Source organism: Corylus avellana, chromosome ca3, assembly GCF_901000735.1.
Source record: "Corylus avellana chromosome ca3, CavTom2PMs-1.0".
Taxonomy (NCBI): Eukaryota; Viridiplantae; Streptophyta; class Magnoliopsida; order Fagales; family Betulaceae; genus Corylus; species Corylus avellana.
In genome coordinates this window covers 6595041-6618375 of record NC_081543.1, presented here as the reverse complement: position 1 = coordinate 6618375, position 23335 = coordinate 6595041, and the positions used below count along the sequence as shown (strand labels likewise).

Here is a 23335-nt window from a genome sequence, read left to right as displayed (position 1 = left end):
AGAGACTTAAACTTTGCCCTGGAAAAAAATAAAAATAAGGGGTAACTTCACTGAATACCCCTGAACTTCTATCCGATTTGACAAACCCTCACAAACTTCAAAATCTCTCAATTTAGTCACCTGAACTTTCAATTGCAATCAATTTGAACCCCTTCATCAGATTTTAAACGTTAAATGACGTTTATACCCCTGTCTTTTTTATAAAATTTCAACTTTACCCTTAATTCCAAAATAGTTTTTTATTTAAGAAAAACGAAAAATATGAAAATTTTTGTCTTTTTTGGTATTGGGATTCAAATTGAAAGCAATTGAAAGTTTAAGGGACTAAATTGAAAGATTTTAAAGTTTATGGGGATTTGTCAAATCGAGTGAAAGTTCAAGGGTCTTCAGTAAAATTAGCCCTTCATTATGTGACTTTGAGATCTTTTGTATTTTAAGGCTTAGTTGGCCGAATTTGTATCTATTTGTATTTTAAGGCTTACTTGGTTTCCGCATAAAATATTTCTTGAAAATGGTTTTTTTTTTTTGGGCACATAATATTGGTTAACCTGAAAAATGTTTTCAGTTGGCTAAGGAAAATAATCTTCATGAGGCGTAAAATGATTTTCGTTTTTTATTTGCATAAACCATTTTTTGTTGCTCTCCCACACTCCCATGTACTCAATTGTGTCAATTGTGAGAGGACACAAGTAGGTCTTGGACTACCCAAACACCTACTTGGGTAGGTAGCTCTACAAGGGCTCTCTCACAAGTTTCCTGCTCAAATTGCAAACAATATGATCAAACAATTGCATTACATCTCAATCCCCACCCCAAAAGACCTTCTATATATATAATTCTCACATACCCTTTTCTTTTATATCTCCTCTTTGTCGTTTCTCTTTTCCTCACAACTCTTAAGATTATATGAAAATATAAATAATTGTTAGTCAACATATGCGTATTTTAGTTAAACCTAATTTTTAGGTTATTTTATATTAATATTTTTATGCTGCGAAGAAAGTTGATATTTATAGCTCCTCTTTGTCATCTCTCTCTTTCTCGCCGGTCTCCAAGAGGCCTAGTACTGCTTGCTCTAGAGGAAAAAGAATTTGCAACCAAACCCATCCAATTATCTCATAATACTAACTGGTTGGTTTCAACCAATTTAATCCCTATCCAATTTTAATTTTGCTTCTTGGACCTGCCCACCAAAATTGTTGCTATACACTCCTCTAATTTTATTTTGGGAAAAATACAAAATCAGTCATTGTAGTTTACTTAATTTGCAATTAACTCCTTATAGTATCAAAATGAATTCAAAGGTCCCTAAGGTATGCCAAAAAAATAATTTAGTCCTTATGGTCAAATTCTGTTTACTGACTTAACAGATTATGATAACATGAAACGTTAGAACCAATAAAATTGTGATACTTGTCATATTTAAGTCAGTGTCACACTAATAGAATCTGTTAAATTAGTGGACGGAATTTGACTGTAGGGACTAAATTACTTTTTTGGCATACTTCGAGGACCTTTAAATTCATTTTGATATCACAATGAGTTAATTGTAAACCAGGTAAACCACAATGACTAATTTTTCATTTTTTCCTTTTATTTTTTAAGTGATAAGCTATGATTTGCACCTTCAAGTCTTCATAGGGGTGTCAATACAGTTATGTTTAGCGGTTATTGGCAATAATCGCTAACCATAACCGTCTTAGCGGTTAGTAGATTTCACTAACTACTAGCGGTTAACTACTACTAACCGCCAGTTAGCGGTTAGTGAAATAGGTAACCGCCCGCTAACCGTTTTTTCAAAATTGGGCTTTTTTTTTTGGCTTTTTGTGCTTTTTTTTGGGCCTTTTGGGCTTTTTTTTACTACTGTAGCATTTTTTACCCTCATTTGTTTTTTTGCATTTTTAGTGTCTTCTTAGGCCCAATTGCTATAAAAAGAGCCCATATTGAAAAATCAAAAATATTTGACCCCGAATTTACATTTATTTGCACTTAATCATAACTGGTTAACTTTAAAAAAAAACACACACACAACACATTCAAAAAAAAAAAAAAAAAATTCAACACAACATAAAAAAGAAGTTCAAATAAAACATATAATATATATGATTATATGTCTTATTTGTTATTATATAATCATATGATTTAATGATCAATTCATCATGTGATATAATCATATAAATTATAATGATAATATTATTAAAATTAGAATGATAATACATTAATACTTCAATTGTGTTTATAAGTAATACATTGTTTAATCCAATGTCAATTACTTAATTTGATATTATTCGAATCACATTATCATTGTACATTAATAATATGATTCACTTGAATAAAGTATTTGAATTGTCATTGAATCATATGATTAAGTATTGATATTATACATTTATATTATTCATATGCATATATGTATAATTATAATTTATAACATATATAGACTTATAAGTTTATAACATACATTGGAACTAAGTCTCTAGGTACTTAAGTGTTGTATTAGTATGAATTGATGTACTTATGACTTATGTCATATTATATATGTATAATTTGTTATTATATAATCATATAAATTAGAATGATAATACATTAATACTTTAATTGTGGTTATAAATAACACATTATTGAATCTAATGTCAATTACTTAATTTGATATATTATACGAATCACATTATCATTGTACATTAATAATATGATTAACTTGAATAATGTATTTGAATTGTCATTAAATCATATGATTAAGTATCGATCTTATACATTTATATTATATTATATTATATTATATATATATATATAGAGAGAGAGAGAGAGAGTTATAAGTTTATAACATATATTGGAACTAAGTCTCTAGATACTTAATTGTTGTATTAGTATGAATTGGTATACTTATGTGTTATGTCATATTATATATGTGGATCGGATCAAGATATAAATCTAGTTGGTTTCAAACCCTAGCCGTGTTTCAAGGCCTAATTAAAACTAAAAGAAAAATATGAAACCAATTATAATACGATTTGTTTTTGGGTAAATAATAATGCTATTTAGTAGACTGCTATACAACTTGATAAGATGACCGTGAAAAATCAACACATTGATTAGTACTAGTAAAAAAAAAAAAAATCAATTATTAGTTTTCATTTCTACATTATCCTAGCTAGTTATATGGCAATCTACTATATAACATTGCTTTTTAGGTAAATTATATTTACTCCCATAAACTACCACACATATTTGACTTACCCCATAAACTTTAACTTATGAAACTCGGACCCTATTTTTTGCCTCCTCTGTCTACAAAGAACATTTTTATAGCTCAACAAATGCAAAATGAGCATGCTTGTTAAGAATAATTTAGTTATTCCATATGTTTTTCAGTCCAACTTAACAAAAATGACACTAAAACTTCAAAATAGGATATGAGGTTGCGCTAAGTTAACGTTTGCGGAGGTAGGTAATTAGTATAAGAGCGATAGTTTGTAAGAGAAAAATGCCATTCAGCATATGGTTTTTGTCAAGTAATTTTAATTGAAGAAGAGAAATAGATGAGTAGTACATTAAACATAATGTCTCAAAAGGAATGCTCTAATTTCCACATATAATAGCTTAGCTTACTTTAGTACAAGTCACATGTGGTCCCTTCTTTAATGTGGTAAGTAAGAGGACCACCAATTCCATAAATCATGCATATATCCATTAGCACGCCTAACATCCACCCTACATTCACAGCCATAATTAAGGTCTCCCGCACGCTTTTGGTACCGTTGTGGGACTTGACAGAAAAACAACAATTCAGACAACAAATGTGATAGACCCTGTATAAGATTTAGGTAAAATATTTCAGAAAATTTCTTTGAACTTTCACTCATTTTGACACTATTCTCCAAATTAAAAAAAAAAAAAAAAAAAATCTCTTAATTAAGGGTATCGAACTTTCAATTTTTTTCAATTACCCAATTTTATTAGGATTTTCCATTAATAATTGTTTTTCAAAATGCCCCAAATACCCATTTTTTGTATAAAAATAAATTAAAAAATTGAAAAGATGTTGCAAAGATTTTTTTTGTACAAAAAAATAAGCGCATGAATCTTTATAAATTTTTATTTTATAATAAAAATTTGGTATTTTGAAAATTTTGATAAGATTTAGTAAAAAATTCTAACCAAATGAGTAATTCAAAAAAAATTGAAAGTTCGACATATACCTTAAATTATTTGAGAGCTTTTGAACTTCTGGTGAATACTTTCAAAATGCGTCAAAGTTCATGAGAAATTTTATGAAGTTTTCCTTAAGATTTACCTGTTCAAATAAGTAGTTAAACATCCCAAAATTTAGTTGGACAAATAAGTTCCATCTAAATTCTCTCATGATTGCTAAAAATTTAGTAGAAATCCCAATCCTCGTGATTTTCCTTGCAAATATAGGGCTAGTCTCCTCATCCTTATCAAATGCATGCCTTTGATCTCCATCCATCCATCCATTATCCATCCATTTAGTATTATTAGGACCACATGCAAGCAAGCTAGTCTACCAACAGGCAGGCTTTTCTTATCTTTTTCTTCAATAGATGGGAGGAAGGCAGGAAGCTTTAAATGAGGGGCCACCTCTGCCACAACGGGAAGTTGGGTCGGGGTGTTGTTTAATGTTGTTGGATATTGTTGTGACAACACATAATAATAATATTGCCGAGTCTTTCTTTCTCTCTGCCAGTTGCTTAATTATGTTATTTCCTTTTCCATCGATCCTCTCACATCACAGGAACGTACGTCTCGATCAGCAGCTTCTAAAGCTTTTTCTTCCTCTTCTTCTTGCTGTCGATTCTTCCATTTTCATGCCTGGTTTCGTGCAGAGAGATCCATGAAGGAAAATTTTACTTTAATCATTCCCTCACTTACGTGGCATTTCTTCCGGGGATGCATGCAATTTTCATTGTCTTTAATTAACGTGGTCTCCCCCAACAGCTTGCCATGCGTAGCTGCATGAGAGAGAAAGAGAGAGAGAGAGAGAGAGTAAAGGAGAATAGGGCTGCCAAAAGTCACGCCACCCTAGCTAGCCTGCACAAAACCATGGGAAATAATCTCATTGATGTACGTGTAAAATGTTGTAGCAAACAAATATCCTTTTAAATGAGCCGGCCATTGGATTTTTTAAATTTTATGACCGTTTGACAATTAACATATATACGTACATTAATATTTTTATTTTTATTTTTATTTTTTTAGTGTTATAAAGACATGAGGTTTAATTAATAAAATATCCGTTGGCCATTAATTTTTTTTTTTTTTTAATGACCAAATGGTTTTCTAAGGTTTATTTCCTTTGCTCAATTTGATGTTTTAATTAATCTTTAGAGTTATGACCGTTTGGTATTAAAATTCATCAAGTACGTTGTTAACAAAGCTTATGTTATCTATATATATTTCTAACAAAAGAATAATAGCACTATAAATAAGTTATACTTTTTTGTATCGAGAAGTATTCTATTTTTCTTATAAAAATTAGTGCATAGATTTCTATCCTATTCCAATAAATCAGCTGCATGAACTAGTTGAAGGTCCACCTAGTGTCTAGTATTTCTTGTGTTTTCTCTATGTAGCTTTTCATCATCAAGAAGATCAAAGAGTTGTTCATTTGGGTTTCTTTTTGAAATGGATTTTTAACGAAGGTAGACGTTATATATAGTATAATCCTGAGATCATTGAATTATATACTCCGGGAGGTACAAATCAACTTTTAAGGACAACATTCTCTCGTAATTCTATAGCATTGTGAGATCGTTCTTTACTCTAATTTTATTCTGTTGCATTCTATATATTTTATTATTATTTTTTAGATTAATATGGTTTAGCATCAACAAGAATATTTTGCACCATCAAAATTATTTCCAACAATCTTAAAGGTTAATTCGTTGATGGTTGCACAAATATTTTGATTATGACCATAACAATATTATTTAAACTTTTGAGAATTCAAATACTATATACCAAAGTTTGCGGCATGCAATTCGCATACGAGAAAAATAAAATCAATTCTTGAGTAAAAAATATATAATAATTGGTTTATTTGTCAGCATAAAAATTTACTTTCATGTATAGGTATTGGAAGCAAAGATATTTTGATTAAAAGAGTTTTTGATTATTTGAACTCAAATTTGTGTTAATTTATTTTGTGTGTCAAATAATTTTTTTCTTGTTGAGTCACGAACCTTGCAATAAAAAGTGAAACATTTTTATGAATTTTTAGAACTTAGCACTTTCTGTTGTGTTGTGGTGAGCTTGTTGGAAAATGCCCATTTCAACTAATAATAATAAAAGTGAGTGGTTACTCATGTTGTGATGGAGAAAACACATAAGCATTGTTAATTGTGTGCAAAGAATACCATTTTGCTGAAAATTCTTCCAAGTAAGCATATTTTAGGAAGAATAGATGTGGTATGCGTGCTGAATTGATTAGTTTTCATGACACCTAGTTAATATGTGATGGCAATAATCTATTTTGAAGGATCTTGGAGTAAAACTGTTGGCTCCGTTGTGAGTTCTTAAACTCTAATTCATAGGTTTTGACTTTTTTTTTTTTTTTTTTAAAGACATGATATGCAATTCATGTAATTAAAAGATAAAGAAAAAAAATCAAGTGATGAAGGGTTTGTTTGATAATCCTTTCCTCTCCCCCGTCCATTTTTCTCACTTTTCCAAAGTCAAATTCAAAAAAAATCTAACTTTTTTTACTTTTTATATCACATCAATTTTTTTTTTTTTTTTTTTTGAACTTTTCCATACAAAAATTCCAAAACTTCTTTCTACTTTATATTACATCAATCATTTTTTACTACTAAAAATATTTTTTTTTTAAAAAAAAAAATCACCTCTAAAGGCTTTACCAAACATACCTGAAGGCCCTCCTTGATTAAATTAAAATTGATGAAATTTTATAATTACATGAAAATTATATCTGATAAGTAGTGGCCATCTATTGATTGGTCTATTGCAAAGAAGAAACACCCTTCCCTTCGACCTTCAGCCCCTCCTCACATCAAGAAACCCTAACCCTAGAGTGAGGAGTAATTTTGAAAGAGAATGAAGAAGCCTTGGTGAAGTTTTGCCATCATCAAGGTAATTTCTTGACCATTCCCTTCTACCTTTTATGTTGTTATTACTGTTTTTTTAGTATTACAAATTTTAAAGATGCTTTGGCAAATCCTTGCACCCATTTTCTTACAAAACCAACAATGATTTCGAAAAGCTTTGAACTCGTCTTGATTCCTTTAAAGTTTGCATGTATGTTTTGTACTGTGCATGTGTCTATTAGGAGCCTAGGATGAGATTTATTACACCCTAGAAGCATAAGACCATGTTTGGGGCTTCTAGCAGAGACTTTCCAATCTCTGGTCGAACGTACGTACGCCCATAGGGCCGAGCGTTCACCTATAGAGCAGGACACACGCCCAATGACCCAAATATGTGAGATTAAGGTTTCGACAGCCCCTTTCGTTAGATAGAACTTATTGTGTCACTCAGAGAGTTCTCTAGTACTGCATATAATGATGTGTCGTATTTTGTTATAGTAGGGATTTGTGATGTCAGAAGACTCAAGCGAGCGTACGAGGTAAGTAAACACTTACGACCACTTTCCTTAAAAACGTGTGATATGTCAGCTGACTAAGCATGCATATGATATGAGTATGTATATATTTTTTTATAACTTGGTAACTGCCTTAACAACTAGTTGATAAGATACATCGTATGATATGGTGCACTGATACGTACGATATAATGGCCATAGGCTTATTATATAAACTTGATTCTATGATCAAATGTGTGTATGTCAATCCTGTTGAGAATGAGTAATATTCTCGGGTAGACTATATATGATAGTTATGACCTATAAAACATTAGTTTCCTGCATTAAAACACTTAGGCGGTTGCCATTGAAAATACACCCCTTTTCTTCAATAAAACAATATTTTTATGGTGTACTAACAAAGACAACACCTTTTTCAAACATTTTGTCAAATTGAACGTTTATTTCTGCTCAATAATAACTAGCTCATGTCGTACCCAATTATGAGGTTTACTTACTGATTCGTTAGACTTACGCGGTTATTACATCTTGTAAGAAACCTATTTCTAGAAAGAGAAGAGTAGCAAGCTAGGTTGCTACTACGGACTTTACTTAAGATTAAGATCTTCACGTTGTTATCATGTTTGCTTAAGTTATTATTTCTACTAGTTGCTCTGTGTCTATGTTTTGAGGATAATACATGTTTCATTTATGGTTATTATAGATCTCAGGTTTATTTCACATTTCTATGCATTAATTCTAAAAATGCTTAGAGGAGCGGTTCCCCATTTAGCTACAAATTGGCTAAACTACGGTAATTATCAGTAACCCTACCAGACTGGTCAATGCCAAATTTGGGGGCGTTATATACGTCTAATGCATATTTGGCTAACGATGCAAGTAAATATATAGCAAGTTTTACAATAATCAAGGTGCCATTATTTGTTTATATATATTGATGAATTGTTTATTTTTTGAACCAACATTAATATTGCACTTGAAGGTAAAATATTTATTGCATCTAATTTTAATATAAAAGGCATGGGTTAATGTAATATCATCTTGGATATTAAAGTTATTAGAGATGATGATTGCATTATTTTATCTCATACATATTATATTGAATAGATGTTTAAAATATTTGAGCACTTTAATTATCTGCCTATGTCTACTATATGATTCAAAAATATACTTGGTCAAGAATCACGATGACGGTGTTTTGCAAGAAAAATATGCACAAATCATTGGTAACTTGATGTTTTGACAAACTGTATACACCCTAATATTATATATGTTGTTGGCGAATTGAGTAAATATACTTATAATCCTGGTATTGAGCATTTGAATGGTATCTCTAAATTGTTGAGATATTTAAAGGGTACAATTAATTGGATTTTGTTACATTGTGATTATTCTACTATATTGAAAAATGATATTGTGATACTAACAGGATTTTTTGATTCAGATAAGCAAAGCCTAAGAGTGGCTATGTGTTTACTCTAACTAGATAAGTTATCTCTTGAAAGTCCTCAAAATAAACTTGCATAGAAAGGTTTACTATGGAGTCAAAGATAGTTGCTTTCGAGAAGGCAGAAACTGAAGATGAATGGCTAAAGAGCCTATTGATTAATTGATTTGCCTTTATATCCTAATCAACTTCCACATGTGTGTTTATTGTGATTGTCAGACTGTCATACCTCGAGTAAAGACTAAAATTTATAATGGAAAAGTACACAATATTGTGAGGCATCTTATTGATACCGGTATAATATTCATGGACTTTGTGAGGTCATAAAGGAACTTTGCAGATCCTTTGACCAACCCAATAGCAAGAAGGCTAATGAGAGAAACATCGAGGGCGATAGGACTATTTAATAATAAATAAATAAAATAGTGCTAATTAACACTTTTTATTGGCATTGGAATAATTGGGAAGGTTCCTTTCGCTTCCAACTTAACCATTCTTCTTCCAATTCTCATGCTTCTTTTGAATGAATACATTATAATTTAATTTCAAAAATATTTTTGCAAATGTCTTAGAAAATAATAGAAAAAATATATAAAAATAATAATGAAAAAAAAAGGAGAGAAAAAGAAAGGTTATAGAGTAATTTATTAAATTCAAACAACTATTGATTTCTGCCCTAGCCTATGATGACAATTTGATGAATCAATTTAAACCAACATTTTTATTTTTATTTTTAAAACAAATTAAACCAACATTAAATAACAAAAAAGTCATAAATGTTATTTGTCACATATTTAGCCACCCTAAATCCATTTTGTGTTTATATATTAAATTTTCTATATGCATCAAAGTATGAAGCTGTTAGAAAGTTTTGGCCTATTTAACTATTTTAGTCACCCTAAAACCATTTAAAATGTTAATGTTTGGTTATTGGGGAGGTAATATTATTATGGAGAAACTTCACAAGACCCCCTCTAAGCTTTCACGAGTTTTAAAATTACTCCCCCAAAGTTTAAAACTACTCAATTTAATTAATTTAGGTTATCAAATTTTCAATTTTTTTGCAATATCTCTCATTCATTAGGATTTTCCATTAAATCTTGTCAAAATTTCCAAAATACCCCTATTTAAAAAAAATGCAAAGATTCAAGTGTAGGTATTTTTGCAAATTCCGTTAAATCATGAACAACGCTTGAATCTTTGCAATTTTTATTTATTTTTTAATAATAATAAAATAGGGGTATTTTGGGATTTTTTTATTGGATTTAACAGAAAAATCTAACAAATGTGGTACATTGCAAAAAATTGAAAGTTTAATTACCTAAATTTAGAGTTTTTGAACTTTGTGGAATAGTTTTAAAACGAGTGAAAGTTCAAGATGAGTTTTGTGAAGTTTTCCCTATTATTATTTTTAGTTCATTATTTAACAATGTTTTCTTTCGTGTTGATACTTATAATTGTTATTTGAATATTTGGGCTTAAGAAAGTTCATTTAGCTTGCAGCTTAACTATCCATCTTCCAATTTTCATGCTTTTTTCAATAACAACATTATAATTTAATTTCAAAATCTTTAAATATACATGACCCAAGTGAAAGGCCCAATTTAATTTTAAATATGACACTTGTCGCAATTCTAAGCTATACTCTTAAAGACTTATGCTATTATATGTAATATATGTTGTGCTAAGGAGTACATGTAACTTTTGAATAAACACCTGCAAAATATATATTCGATAAAAATGAAAATAAAAAAATGATCAAAAATAATATTGGAGCAGCGCCGCTTTATCAGAATTTTACTCATTTTCAAACAATGAAAGTACAAAATGAAAAATTTGTTACAATTCAAGCTCATTGTCAATTATACTTAATTTTCTATTTTAGATTAGAACTTTATTTTTTTTTATTATATTTTATTTATAGAATATTTTATTTAATTATGACTTTATTTAATTCCGTACTAGGATTAGATTTACTTTAATTATTCTCTTTCCTTATTAGGATTAGGTTTAGGGAAAACTTCACTAAAGATCCTCGAACTTTCACTCATTTTGAAATACCCCCCCTAAACTTCAAAATCTTTCAATTTAGTCCCCTGAACTTTCAATTGCTCTCAATTTGGACCCCTTTGTCAAATTTTAAACGTTACATGACGTTTATACCCCTGACTTTTGTATAAAATTCAAATTTCCAAAACGTTTTTTTATTTTAAAAAAAAAAACAAAAATCAATGATAGTTTGGTCTTTTTTTTGTATTTTTAACGGCTAAAATTGATGGAGGGGTCCAAATTAAGAGCAATTGAAAGTTCAGGAGACTAAATTGAGAGATTTTGAAGTTTAGGAGGGGTATTTCAAAACGGGTGGAAGTTCGGGGGTCTTTGGTAAAGTTTCCCCTTAGGTTTATTATTACTACTACGATTATGCTTACTTTCTATACAAGTATTTCTCTTCTATATATATGTTAGTTGGTAATCTAAAACATAGACTAATTCGATTTATTATAAAATTAGAAATTTTTTTCTCAAATATTCTGCATAGTTTTATTTTTCTTTTAGCAAGCAGACACTTATGATTATTGTTACTTAGTATTCCACTACATCATAGTAACTTTTAGAGGTTGGTTTAAACTCTCCTACAAACTAAATTTGTGTCCTTAACTAATAATAAGATCATAATGTTAAGATTGTAGAAAATAGGAAGTAACTTTGTTTATTTCTTAGATACTCGACAAAAAAAAAAAAGGATTTTGAAATGTGGCCCCACCACTAATATATTTTTTTAAAAAAAACCTACAATTAAAATTCTTCTCAAAATTCAAAACACTTCAAAAGAAATAAAACACAAAACATTTTTTTCAAAAATTAAAAAGAAATTTTTTATTGTATTTTAAAGAAAGTAGTGTCATGTACGTGGTGGCTACTAATTGACCGGAGGTTTCGAGCAAAATATATTGAATTAGCACCTTTAGATGGAACTAGCTCTTTGCCGGTAGCAAGAAGTTATTATATTAGCAATGGTGTCTTTACCCATGATAAACTAAAATTATTGTTGCCCCCTAATTTTGATATAATCAACAATTTTTTTTTTTTTTCTTTCTTTATATCTGATATAGGAAGGAATATTGTTTTCCTATCGTTTATATTGTGAGTGCATTTGTGAGTGTTAAATCACACATTAATAAAGTACAAAGAAAAAAGTAATTAATACACGTAAGTGAACCCAAGCCCATTAGCTTAGGCTTTTGGGCCAGAGTGATGTTCGAATATGTATATTAATATACTCTTGGTAAAAACTCTCAAACCATTTATCTCCCCAACAAGTGGTATTAGAGCCATGGTTATCTTCCTAGGACGGGTGTCTGAACGCGTCTGGTTTGGAGTTTGTCCGCTTTCGTAACTCTTAACGTGGGACACTCTTCAAACTGTAAAAAGACTCATATGTGAAGGGGAGTTGAGTCAATGTAGAGGAGATTCACAAGTGAGTGGAAGATTGTTGCGAGTACGTATACACTTGTGAGTTTTGAATCCCACATTGAGAAAATATAAAGAAAAATAATATTTAATATACTTAAGTGGACTCAAGCCCATTAATTTAAGCTTTTGAGCTTATATATATATATATTAACACACTTTCCGGTTTGGTGAAACCAAGGGCAAGTTCGTAATTCTTTTGATTCTACTTATTCTTCGATCTGCAAGATAAAAATGGGTTAAGAGAATATGCCGAGGATGTTTCCGGCGAATCCTCCTCCAATGGTAAAGTTAGTCTTCTCTTTTGTGTGATTGCAGAATAGGGGAAATGTTGCGTCAAAAAGAATTACGAACTTGCCTTTGATTTCACCAAACCGGAAACTGTGTTAACAATGTAGTACTCTTGATAAAAAAACTCACAAACTGTTCTCTGGAGATGGTAGGAGAGCCCTAATTACAATTATTGAAAAAAGCTTCTCCTATTCATGACTTTTAGCTACTAAAAAATGACAAAATGCCTCAACTTTTAGCTTGCTTCCAATATTTTACCAAACGTACGTTTAATCAGTCACGTTTAGACTCTTAGCCTTCCTCCAAAGCATGCTTCTCCGAAGTCCAAGACATCTACATCATGGATAGCTTTTTCCATACCACCTTTTACGTACCGAGTTGCACCATGTTAAAATATAGGGTTTCTATATATATATATATATATATATAGACTTAGTTGTCTAACTAGGCCAAGTTGCCCGTTCGTATTTGCGTGTCGAGTTCAGGTTGTATTAAGGCATGTGTATAAGTCTATATATGTCAAATCTGACTTGACCCATTTAGTTAAATAGGTTAAATCCTTTAATCACAACGCTCTAATTTTATATTGGATTCGCAGATGATTATTAATTATCGCGTGTCGAGTTTGCGTTGTGTCGAGGTATGAGTATAACACTCTATAGGCCAACCCTAACCTAACCTATTTAATTAAACAGGTCACTCTTCAGCCCTAACCCCTTAATTTCGTATTGGGTTCGTGTCAGATTTGCGGGTCGTGTCAAAAATTGCCATCTCTATGCCTAACATTACCAAAAAACCCTCATTTATACTTTCTCTCATAAGGAAGTTATGAAACCTAGATAGAAAACCCTATACTCTAGCACACCATTCAACCTCCTCACTGGGCTTCACTTTGATGATCTCTCCAACCAATTCGTCATCATTCATATATTAGGGAAGTTCCAATCTAAAGGGACTGTTAATGGTAAGCCCCAGTACCCGAGCACGACATAAGTTTCCAGCCAACAATGGATCTCTAAAAGGATAAAAGTTAATAAGAAGAAGATGATTGAGAGCTAGCTAGTACTAGTACTACTGCTGCTGCATGCATATCATGAACTCTATTAACAAAAGTTCTCACAGTACATGCAACAAAGCCATGTGAAACAGCAACGTGTGTTTATATATATATATATATATATTGCCGTGTGCAGTACTGATACAGTCTGTCTATCATATGACATTATTATATGTTAACTTTGATGTTATTTAATGTTAGATTCTATGTAGTGTTGTTCCACATGGGTTAGAGATATGTAGTGTCTGTATTACTAGCCTGCAAGATCACAAACCGTCATTTGCATTTCACATGATCATTCAATGTTGGATTTGATCAACACATTTTTATGCAGTATTTTCATGACCTAACTTATCTAAGTATCAGATTATCATGAGTCCTATATATTCATTATTAGGCTTGATGTTTGACAATATCAGTGACTGTGGGAGTCTCAATTGTGACTAGCCCTTTTAGGAACATATTTATAATAAACATGATTATTGTGTCCTTAAATCATTATAACAAGAGTAATTATATTTCATAAACTACTCATGCACAGTTGTCATATAATTGGCTGGCGTTCCAATAAAAATCAGCTCTTGGTTGATTCAATTTTTTTTTTTTTTTTAATTGTCACATCATCAAGTTGTATGACAGTTGTAACATGAGTCTACAATATATCATTACTCTTATAACAATTACGATTGATATGCACAATCCACAATTTTCCATGCATCAATATATATCAATGACGACCGTTGTTCTTGATAAATTGACACTTATCCTAAAATCGTTAGTTGATAGAAGAAATGAATTTAATCATTTAATCAATATTTTTATATTTTTCCTTACGTATGAGTTCAAACTCTCTTTTAATAGGTGAGACCCAACACGTATAATATTTAATTAAAATAGATGGTAAATTATGGAGATTATCGGTTCAAACTAATTAGGATTTTTGGCTCTAATAACATGTTAAATTATCCGTTATTCCAAAAACTTAAACTTATAAAAAAAGATGAGTTTAATCATTCAATCACTACTTTAATAATTATCATTCATATTCTTAGTTTCTTGTCTTTTCAGTACTATAGCATATTGGCTGTAAACACTTCATTCATTTCATCTTAATTAATTATACGCATTCAAAATTTTCTCAAACTTGGCTTAATTATAAAGTATATAATTAAAACTGTATATATGCACTCAAAAACAAGTATGCAGTAGTATTTTATAGCATTATCATCCTTACAAACTTGCATGTATTCACATCACTATTTAATTTGCTGCTAATCGTAGTAATTAAATGCACGAAATTAATATATAAATGAAGTACTTCTTAAGTGCTTACTTGTAGTACTGGAGCATGCAGCTGGAAACATGCATCCATTAAATTCTCAACTCAAGATCTTCTGCCAATTGTTGAACATTTCCACCATAAGGGTCTTCAAGATCTAGTGTTATCCTTATCCATTTTGCTTTCATTGTTGTGTTGAGATTGATGATCAGGAGTAGTCTTGGGATTATCATTTGTTGCAAAGGATTTCATGGCCGAGCTTATTGAATGAAGAGATGGCATGAGAGGGTGATGAGGTAGGACATGTTGTGAAGTGCTTGAGCTCAACAATTGATGAAAATGGTTGAATTGTCTCAGATCACTCTCTATTGGAGCCGCCATATATGAAGGATAGGGAGCAAAAAGTCCTGGTGTTGTTGATGGGCAGAAAAACAATTGAGGGTTTAATTGGGTTGGAAATATTCCTTGGCTTCCAAACTGAGATAGAGATAAATTACTTGAAGCCTCAGCATGGTTGTAGGAGTTGTACGCCATGGCATTGTTTAGCAAGGGATGATTGGTTATAGGGAAAAAATTTTGAGCTGAAATTTGCCCACCAAAGCCACCAATTCCATGATCTTGAGCATTTTCTTCTTCATTTGTTCTTACCCACTTGCCTTTATTATCACCAGATCCTCTTTCAACAACCTCCTTGCTTTTTGCTCTTAATGCAGGATCATCTACATATTGATCTTCATCTTCCCCATCCTTTACAAATGCAGGAATATTTGCATCAAAGAAAGGGTTGAAAGAGGGATTTGATTGATGATGATGATCATGCGAAAGAAGCTCATGCTGCTGCTGCTGATGATGATGAAATTGACCAATTCCCTGAGGAATTTGGAGGGGTGGGAGCTTGTCAATATCAAGCTTAGTGGCATCAAGCAGCCAATCAATCACCTTGCTTGGCTGTCCAAGCCCTAGCCTATCTTGAAGGTCGTAGAGTTGAATTGCTGTGGGCACTGAAAGCCTAATCCTTCTGTCTCTCAATCCTCTTATGGTGCACACTTTGCTGTGCCTGTCTTTACCTCCAAAAGAACGTGAGACTCGAACAATCCTTGGATTTCTGAATCCTGACCATTGCCTTGAAGTACTTGTAGCTGCCTGCTTAGAGAAGTAGTCTCCTTCATTAATGTTTTCTCCCTCTGGCTTTGCATCAACATCTTTTTCTCTTGAATTTGATATCATCTTACTTCACTCATTATTGAGTTCCAAGGACCAATCCACTCAACCTATAATCAATAGAGTTCAACTTTTCAGTATTAAGATTAATTCCTCTTTTCTAATAGAAAACAAAAAAAAAAAAAAAAAACCCTCAATTTCAAACTCTAGATTAAAATACTTTCATCAGTACTAGAGGATGTTAATTTCTGTGCTTTCAATAATCTAAAATATACTTTTATTTAGTTTTGAATGTGAAACACAAACAAAAGGAAAAAGGAAAAAAAGAAGAAACAAGTTTCTTCTGAAGAAAAAAAAAAAACACTTTTAACATTAAATTGGCTACCATAAATCATATTAAATCAAGGGTTTCAATAAGGAAAACTTAAGTATATAATAGCAAGTTGTATATATCTAGCTAGGGTAAATGACTCACCCAAAGAAGAAGAAGAAAACAAAACTAGGGCAAATTAATGAAACCCATATTGTTCAAGCCAGTAATTAAATAATATGTGATCTAACTCAAGAGAAGATGAGCAAGAACTAGCTGGAAACTGGAAATCAACTTGAGGTGGAACTTTGCAGAAGCACATGATCATATATATATAGATATATATGTATATACATCTCCCCTTAAATTTTGTGAAAGTGGGATCATAAGAAGAACTTACATGAGGCAAAGAATCTTTGAAACTTTGAGCTAATCAATTCTGCAGGTTACTGATTATCCAGCCAGCATAGGTGAGGAGGAGGAGGATGCTGCAGTGCCATAAAAGGCTTTAAGTATGCTCTTCACTCTATGTGAGCTGATGGGTAAAAAAGGCATAAAGTTGAAACAAATTTCTTTACTGAAGGAATATAATATTATAATTATTTCAAGAAATATCACAATTTGGGGAAAGAAAAAGATGCTGGTATTTAACCCCTACATGTTGCATGGGAATGAAAAAAGAAAAAGGAATGGCTTGCTTATGGCCATGTGGCAACTAAGTACAATGACACGTCAACTGGACAACCAAGTAGTATATAACTTTGTCAATTCCTTCATACCACATACTGAACAATCACACGGTTTAATATATGAGAAAACTCTCCCAAAAAGTCTATGAATTTTGCCAATGCCATAGACAAGGACTGGAGTTTCTAATTTTCAAATTTTGAGTCCTTGAACTTTGCTCAAATGATAAATAGGTTTTTGTGTGAAATTTTTTATTTAGTTTTTGACGGAAAACTTGTCACCTGTCATACTGTTCATGCAAAACCAATGAAAACAGCACACGTGTACGTAGTTTATATAATTAAATTCAATCTTTGTGTCCCATAAGGCAAAACTTTAATTATCGAAATTAAAAACTTCGAGTCCTTAATTATGTCTCACGAGGCAAAACTCAATAATTTTTGGGAAAAATATATATAACCCCACCTTAAAATTGTACCACTTTTTTTTTTTTTTTTTTGCCTCTAATGTTTAAAAATTAACAATGTATTATAACAAGTTTTTGTGATTGTCAGTTTAGCAATTCCATTTATAGAAATTGTCTTCTCTAACAAAATAAGGCCCATGTGTGCCGTACGTGGATTTTTAGGGGCAAATGTCCTTAAATTGCCCTCAACTTGATGCATGATTCCCCAAAAATGCCCCATTTTTTCACCAAATTTTTTTTTTTTGATTGACATAGTCGTAGCCACCCCATCATTGTCAATGGGGGTGGCTTGGCAATCCCCTTTTTGAATGTGGGTGGCTAAGTCACCCCTAAACTTTAAACCCCCAAACACTTTAGAAATGTTTGTAGTCACCCTTTTTTTTGGAAGAAAAATGGGGTCATATTGGACGTTTCACCCCTAAAAACTTACATGTGGCGAACATGGACCTTCTTTCGTCAGAGAAAATGGATTTTGTTAACGAAATGGTTACATTAACAATTTCAAAAATTTGCTAGGTGTCGTTCATTTCTAATTTTTAAACATTGAAAGCGAAATCGAAAAACGGTGCTACTTGGGGAAGGTAAAATTTATTTTTCCCTTTCTATTTTAATTATTTGATAGTACAAGGCAGATAGTTAACTTCAAACCGGGACCATTCACAACACATGCAATAGGAAAGAGGGGGGGTTATGCTTTATAGACAAGTGCAAGTAACTTTATCAGTGCATTATATATAGCATGGATTGAAAGAATGCATGCCTAGCTATAAAAGAGAAAAATGAAAGTAACAACATATATAGGAAATGGAGACAGACAACCAAACAAAAACACACAATCTCCAACCCTAATGTTGGAGCTAGAATGTTTTCTTCATTTGCATCAAGAGGTTATCCATCAAAAACAAACTTAATCATGTTTTTTTTTTTTTTTTTCTCTCTTTTTCTTCATCAGATCATGAGCAAAAGGCTCTAGATGGGGAGACAAGATGGAGGATAAGGTTTTAACAGTAAAATTTAAGGATCTCAGTGAGATTTTTCACATGCAAGAGAGGAGAAAACACACATAGTCATGCAACTTCCAAAGTTGTGGTGCATGCTGCAGGCTGCTGGAGTTTGATTGAGACTGCTAGATACCTTATAGATGAGGGACCAACGTAGCTTCTTTAAGGCATCCCACTCAGATCAAAGAGAATGGACCACGCGCATATTGCAGTGAGATTTTGCTCAGTACATTAACCATTTCAGTCGGTGTATGGTTCTTGTTGGTGTACATTACATCTCATACAAGGCACTGTTTGCCTACCCTCTTTCATCAGCTTATTACTATGACACCAAACTCCCAATCCCAATCGATCCTCTAGGGCTAGTCTCCTTATCCTTAATTATCATATGCATGCTGTTGATGTCCATCCATCCATCCATTAAGGGTTAAACTAATGATTAAATTATTAAATTTACCATTTCCTATTAGTTTAAGCTTATAGGATAACTGGTGATTTAACATGGTATTAGAACTAAAAATCTTGAGATTGAACTTTTACTATGTCAATTCACCTCACATTTAAATTAAGTGATTAAATTTACATCTTTCTATCAGCTTAAACTTTTAAGACAAGTGGTAATTTAACATTAGGCTCCGTTTGGCATTCACTGCTTACCATAAAAAAATAAAATAAAAAATAAAAAAACTTAAGTTCCAACCTTCTTATTTTTTACATCATATCAATCACTTTTTACTACTATTCAAATAAAAAAATAAATACAAAACCAAATATTTTTACTTTTCTATACTAAATATTTTTACTTTTTTTTTTTTTTTTTTTTGCTAGCGTTTAAAACCTCTAAACAGTTTCAGGCCAATACCATAGGGAGCCATAGTATAAGGACCACAAGGGGTGCAAGCTAGTCTACCAAAAGGCAGGCTTTTTCTTTTCTTCTTGAATAGATGGGAGGGAGCTTTAAATTAGGGGCCACCTGCAACAACAGCAAGTGGCTCTTCTTGGATCTTCTGAGACAAGTGAATATTGCTGGGTCTTTCTCTCTGCCAGTTTCTTAATTATGTTATTTCCTTTTCCATCGATCCTCTCACATCACAGGAACGTACGTCTCTGCAGCTTCTAAAGGTTTTTCTTCCTCTTCTTCCATTTTCATGCCTGATTTTGTGCAGAGAGATGAATTGAAGGAAAATTATACTTAAATCATTCCCTCACTTACGTGGCATTTCTTCCGGGGATGCATGCAATTTTCAATGTCCTTTAATCTTAGGTAATTAATTAATGATGTAATTAATTCATTCATTGTCTTTAATTAATTAACTACTCTATGCAAACCTAGTAGCTTGCCATGCGTATCTGCATGCTCATTTCACAGAGAGAGAGAGAGAGAGAGAGAGAGTAAAAGAGAATAGGGCTGCCAAAAGTCACGCCACCCTAGCTAGAAATAATCTCATTATTATTTTTTTTTTTTGAAAATAATAATCTCATTAATTAATTTGTGTTATAAGTGTTAGAATATATAATTAGGATATATATATTTGATTTCAAGATTTGTTATAATTGATTGAAGGTAATTATAATTGATTATCATACTTATTTACCACAATCCTCCTATAAATAAGAGTTTCATGGATTGTAAAAATATGAATTGAATAAAAGCATAATGTACATGGCCCTTAAGGCTTTATTTGAGGACGTAAGTCATATATCAAACCACTTGAAAATCATTTGTCTCTATTTTATTTTATTTTCGTTTTTATTTTTATTTAATTATTATTTTCTTCAATAAACAAGTAATTGTTTGGCTTAATTAAGAGTGTAGAAGTGCGGTTGGAGAAAATGTATCGTTTAGGAGAAAGTTTTGAAAATGTAAAAAAATATGCGTTTTCAAATTGCAGATAAGATAGTGTTTTTCTTAAAGGTATATTGAGATTTTAAAAGTCAAACTACAATTATACTAAATGCTTAATTACGTTTTTAAAAATTATGTTTTCAAATCACATATTTTAAAATTGTAAACTCAAATGAACCTTTATCCAGTATAGTTTTTTAGTTCATCACTTGCATATTGTATGTACCATAGACAAGAATCCTCTCTATTTCAAGTGAAATTAAGCTGAGCTTTATAGTCTAGACTTTAGATTCAATGACGTGCTTAATAGTCTCCAAGAGGTAGCTCAATCAACTGGAGACCACGCCTTATAAAGTGGAAGTCTCTAGTTCGAATCCTCATTCCCTCTCTTGTGTGGACATGTCAAAAAAAAAAAATGATGTACCCAATAGTATAGAATCATAGATGATGTTATGTGATAAATAAGTTGGCACGTCATTCAAAAAATTTAAATAATGTACAATCATTTATACCATTTGATACAACTTTAAATCCCGACAATGAAACGACTCATCTCTATTTCAGTTTGAATATTTAATTAATTACATTTTTATATGGTAGAGTTTTCAAAATTAAAATATTATTTTTAAATTCTTATAGACCCAGCAATAACCAACTACAATATTCATGGAAGAATGATACATGGCACTAAGATCCAAGTATGGTTGTGAAGAAGCTTGGTGTACTCTTCCTCAATTAATACTCACCATGAACTAAAAATAATTTAAAAATAATATATATTAAAGTGACAAGACTTGAATAATTTAATTTAAAAATAATAATTGAGACTTTGAGAACTCTACAAATTAAAGTAGTGTTCTCTAAGAGCTATAGAAAATATTGATCCCAAAACTACGTACATCTTATTAATTATTATATTGTTATAAATTTATAGTACCTATATTTTCTATTTTTGTGATAATGTTTCAAGAATAATTTTTTTCTACTTTTGGTATGCCACAGTTTACCACTAATCGTACACCAAAAAGGTGCATGATTAGAAGTACTCTTACTTACATATATGGACCATATAGAATAACCAAATGCATTTTAGAGTTATATTTTAAATTATAAAGTTATATTTTAAATTTGGTTATATTTTAAATTTTATAGTTATATTTTGAATTATTCAAGCTTATAACCCGAAGCTATGAGCGGATTTTTTATTTTTATTTTTATAGTTTAATATAAAAAATCTTTTTGGAGAAATATTGTACGTACAAAAAATCACACGCACGTGTGCTTAAAAAGACAATTAAACTCTCTTAATTATATATTAGCCTTAAATTCCACTTTTTAGGTTAAAACAAATGAGAAACAGTGGCCAAGAAGCCACATTAACATGAGACCACAAACTCTTTCATTTTTTGGTCCCCTACCCAACAATCGGTGTTCATTGTTATACAGCTGGATGATGTGACAGTGAAAATCAGTCATCATATTAGCATTTGTAAAAAAATAAAAAATAAATAAAGGCTAATTTGCACTAACTACGCAACATATCAATTGTTATATATATATAATAGTCGAATAGGAATCTACCAAATAACATTACTCTTATTAATTATATAGATATCGTGAAAAAGAGTTCATATCAGATGACATGAGTTTATCAATTTCAATCTAGAATATTATAAAATTCACAGTTTTTCCTTCTCTACACAGCTTGTTAATTATCATGCCCTATCACAAGCTACATGAATATCAGCTTTGCTTTGAGACCCCTACTATTAATCAAGCTCACAAATCTTAGAAGATCAGTTTCTTTAGGAACCTTGAGTGATCTCACATTTAGCTCAATTGTGTCAAAACCCAATTGCTTGCACTCCTAGAGATGATAGTAGGATACAAATGGTATAAACATTCTAGGGATACTTTAAAGGGGTATATACTTGTTAGTATTTTAGACTGCTACTTGTCGTACTTTTTGTTAACCAACCAGCTAGTGACAACTCACCTACACCTCAAGAAGATACGTTGCTGCATCAAGAAGACAAGAGCTATATATATATATATATATATATATATATATATATATATATGAGTTTTATTAACACATATAACTCTTGATTTAATATATAGTTTTTTTTTTTTTTTTTTTTTTAACATGTCCTCACAAGAAAAGGTGGATTCGAAATAGTAACTTCTGTTTCATGAGATGTACGTAATCCCGAACCAGATTCCTCTCGTATTCCCTTTCAACAACCTCCTTACTTTTTGTTCTTAATGCAGGATCTACATATTGATCATCTTCCCCACCCTTTACAAATGAAGGAATATTTGCATCAAATAAAGGATTGAAAGAGGGATTTGATTGATGATGATCATGAGAAAGAAGCTGCTAATGATGATGAAATTGGCCAATTCCCTGAGGAATTGGCAGGGGTGGGAGCTTGCCAATATCAAGCCCTAGCCAGCCTGTCTGTCTTGAACATGGTACTAGAGCTGAATTGCTGTGGGCACTGAAAGCCTAATCCTTGTGTCTCTCAATCTCCAAAAGAAGGTGAGACTTGTGCAGTCATTGAAGTACTTGAAGCTGCCTGCCTGCTTGGCTGGAACATCAATCATTGATGTTTAATTTCTCCCTCTTGCTTGGCTTCAACATCTCTTTTTCTCTTGAATTTGATATCATCTTTGAGTTCCACTGAACCTATAATTAATACAACAGTTCAACTTTCCAGTATTCAGATTAATTAACTCCTCTTTT

The 23335-nt window shown here is 31.4% G+C and overlaps 1 protein-coding gene across 1 annotated transcript; it reads right to left on the bottom strand.

Moving 5' to 3' along the window:
• Positions 1 to 15027: 15027 nt before the first annotated feature.
• Positions 15028 to 17144, bottom strand: LOC132175857 (transcription factor TCP5-like). Its single transcript, XM_059587929.1, has 2 exons — positions 16990 to 17144; positions 15028 to 16389 (listed from the first exon to the last, which is right to left on the bottom strand). The coding sequence occupies exon 2, from the start codon at positions 16343 to 16345 to the stop codon at positions 15269 to 15271; it is 1077 nt and encodes a 358-aa protein (XP_059443912.1). The 5' UTR covers positions 16346 to 16389; positions 16990 to 17144; the 3' UTR covers positions 15028 to 15268.
• Between the last annotated feature and the right edge of the window lie 6191 nt (positions 17145 to 23335).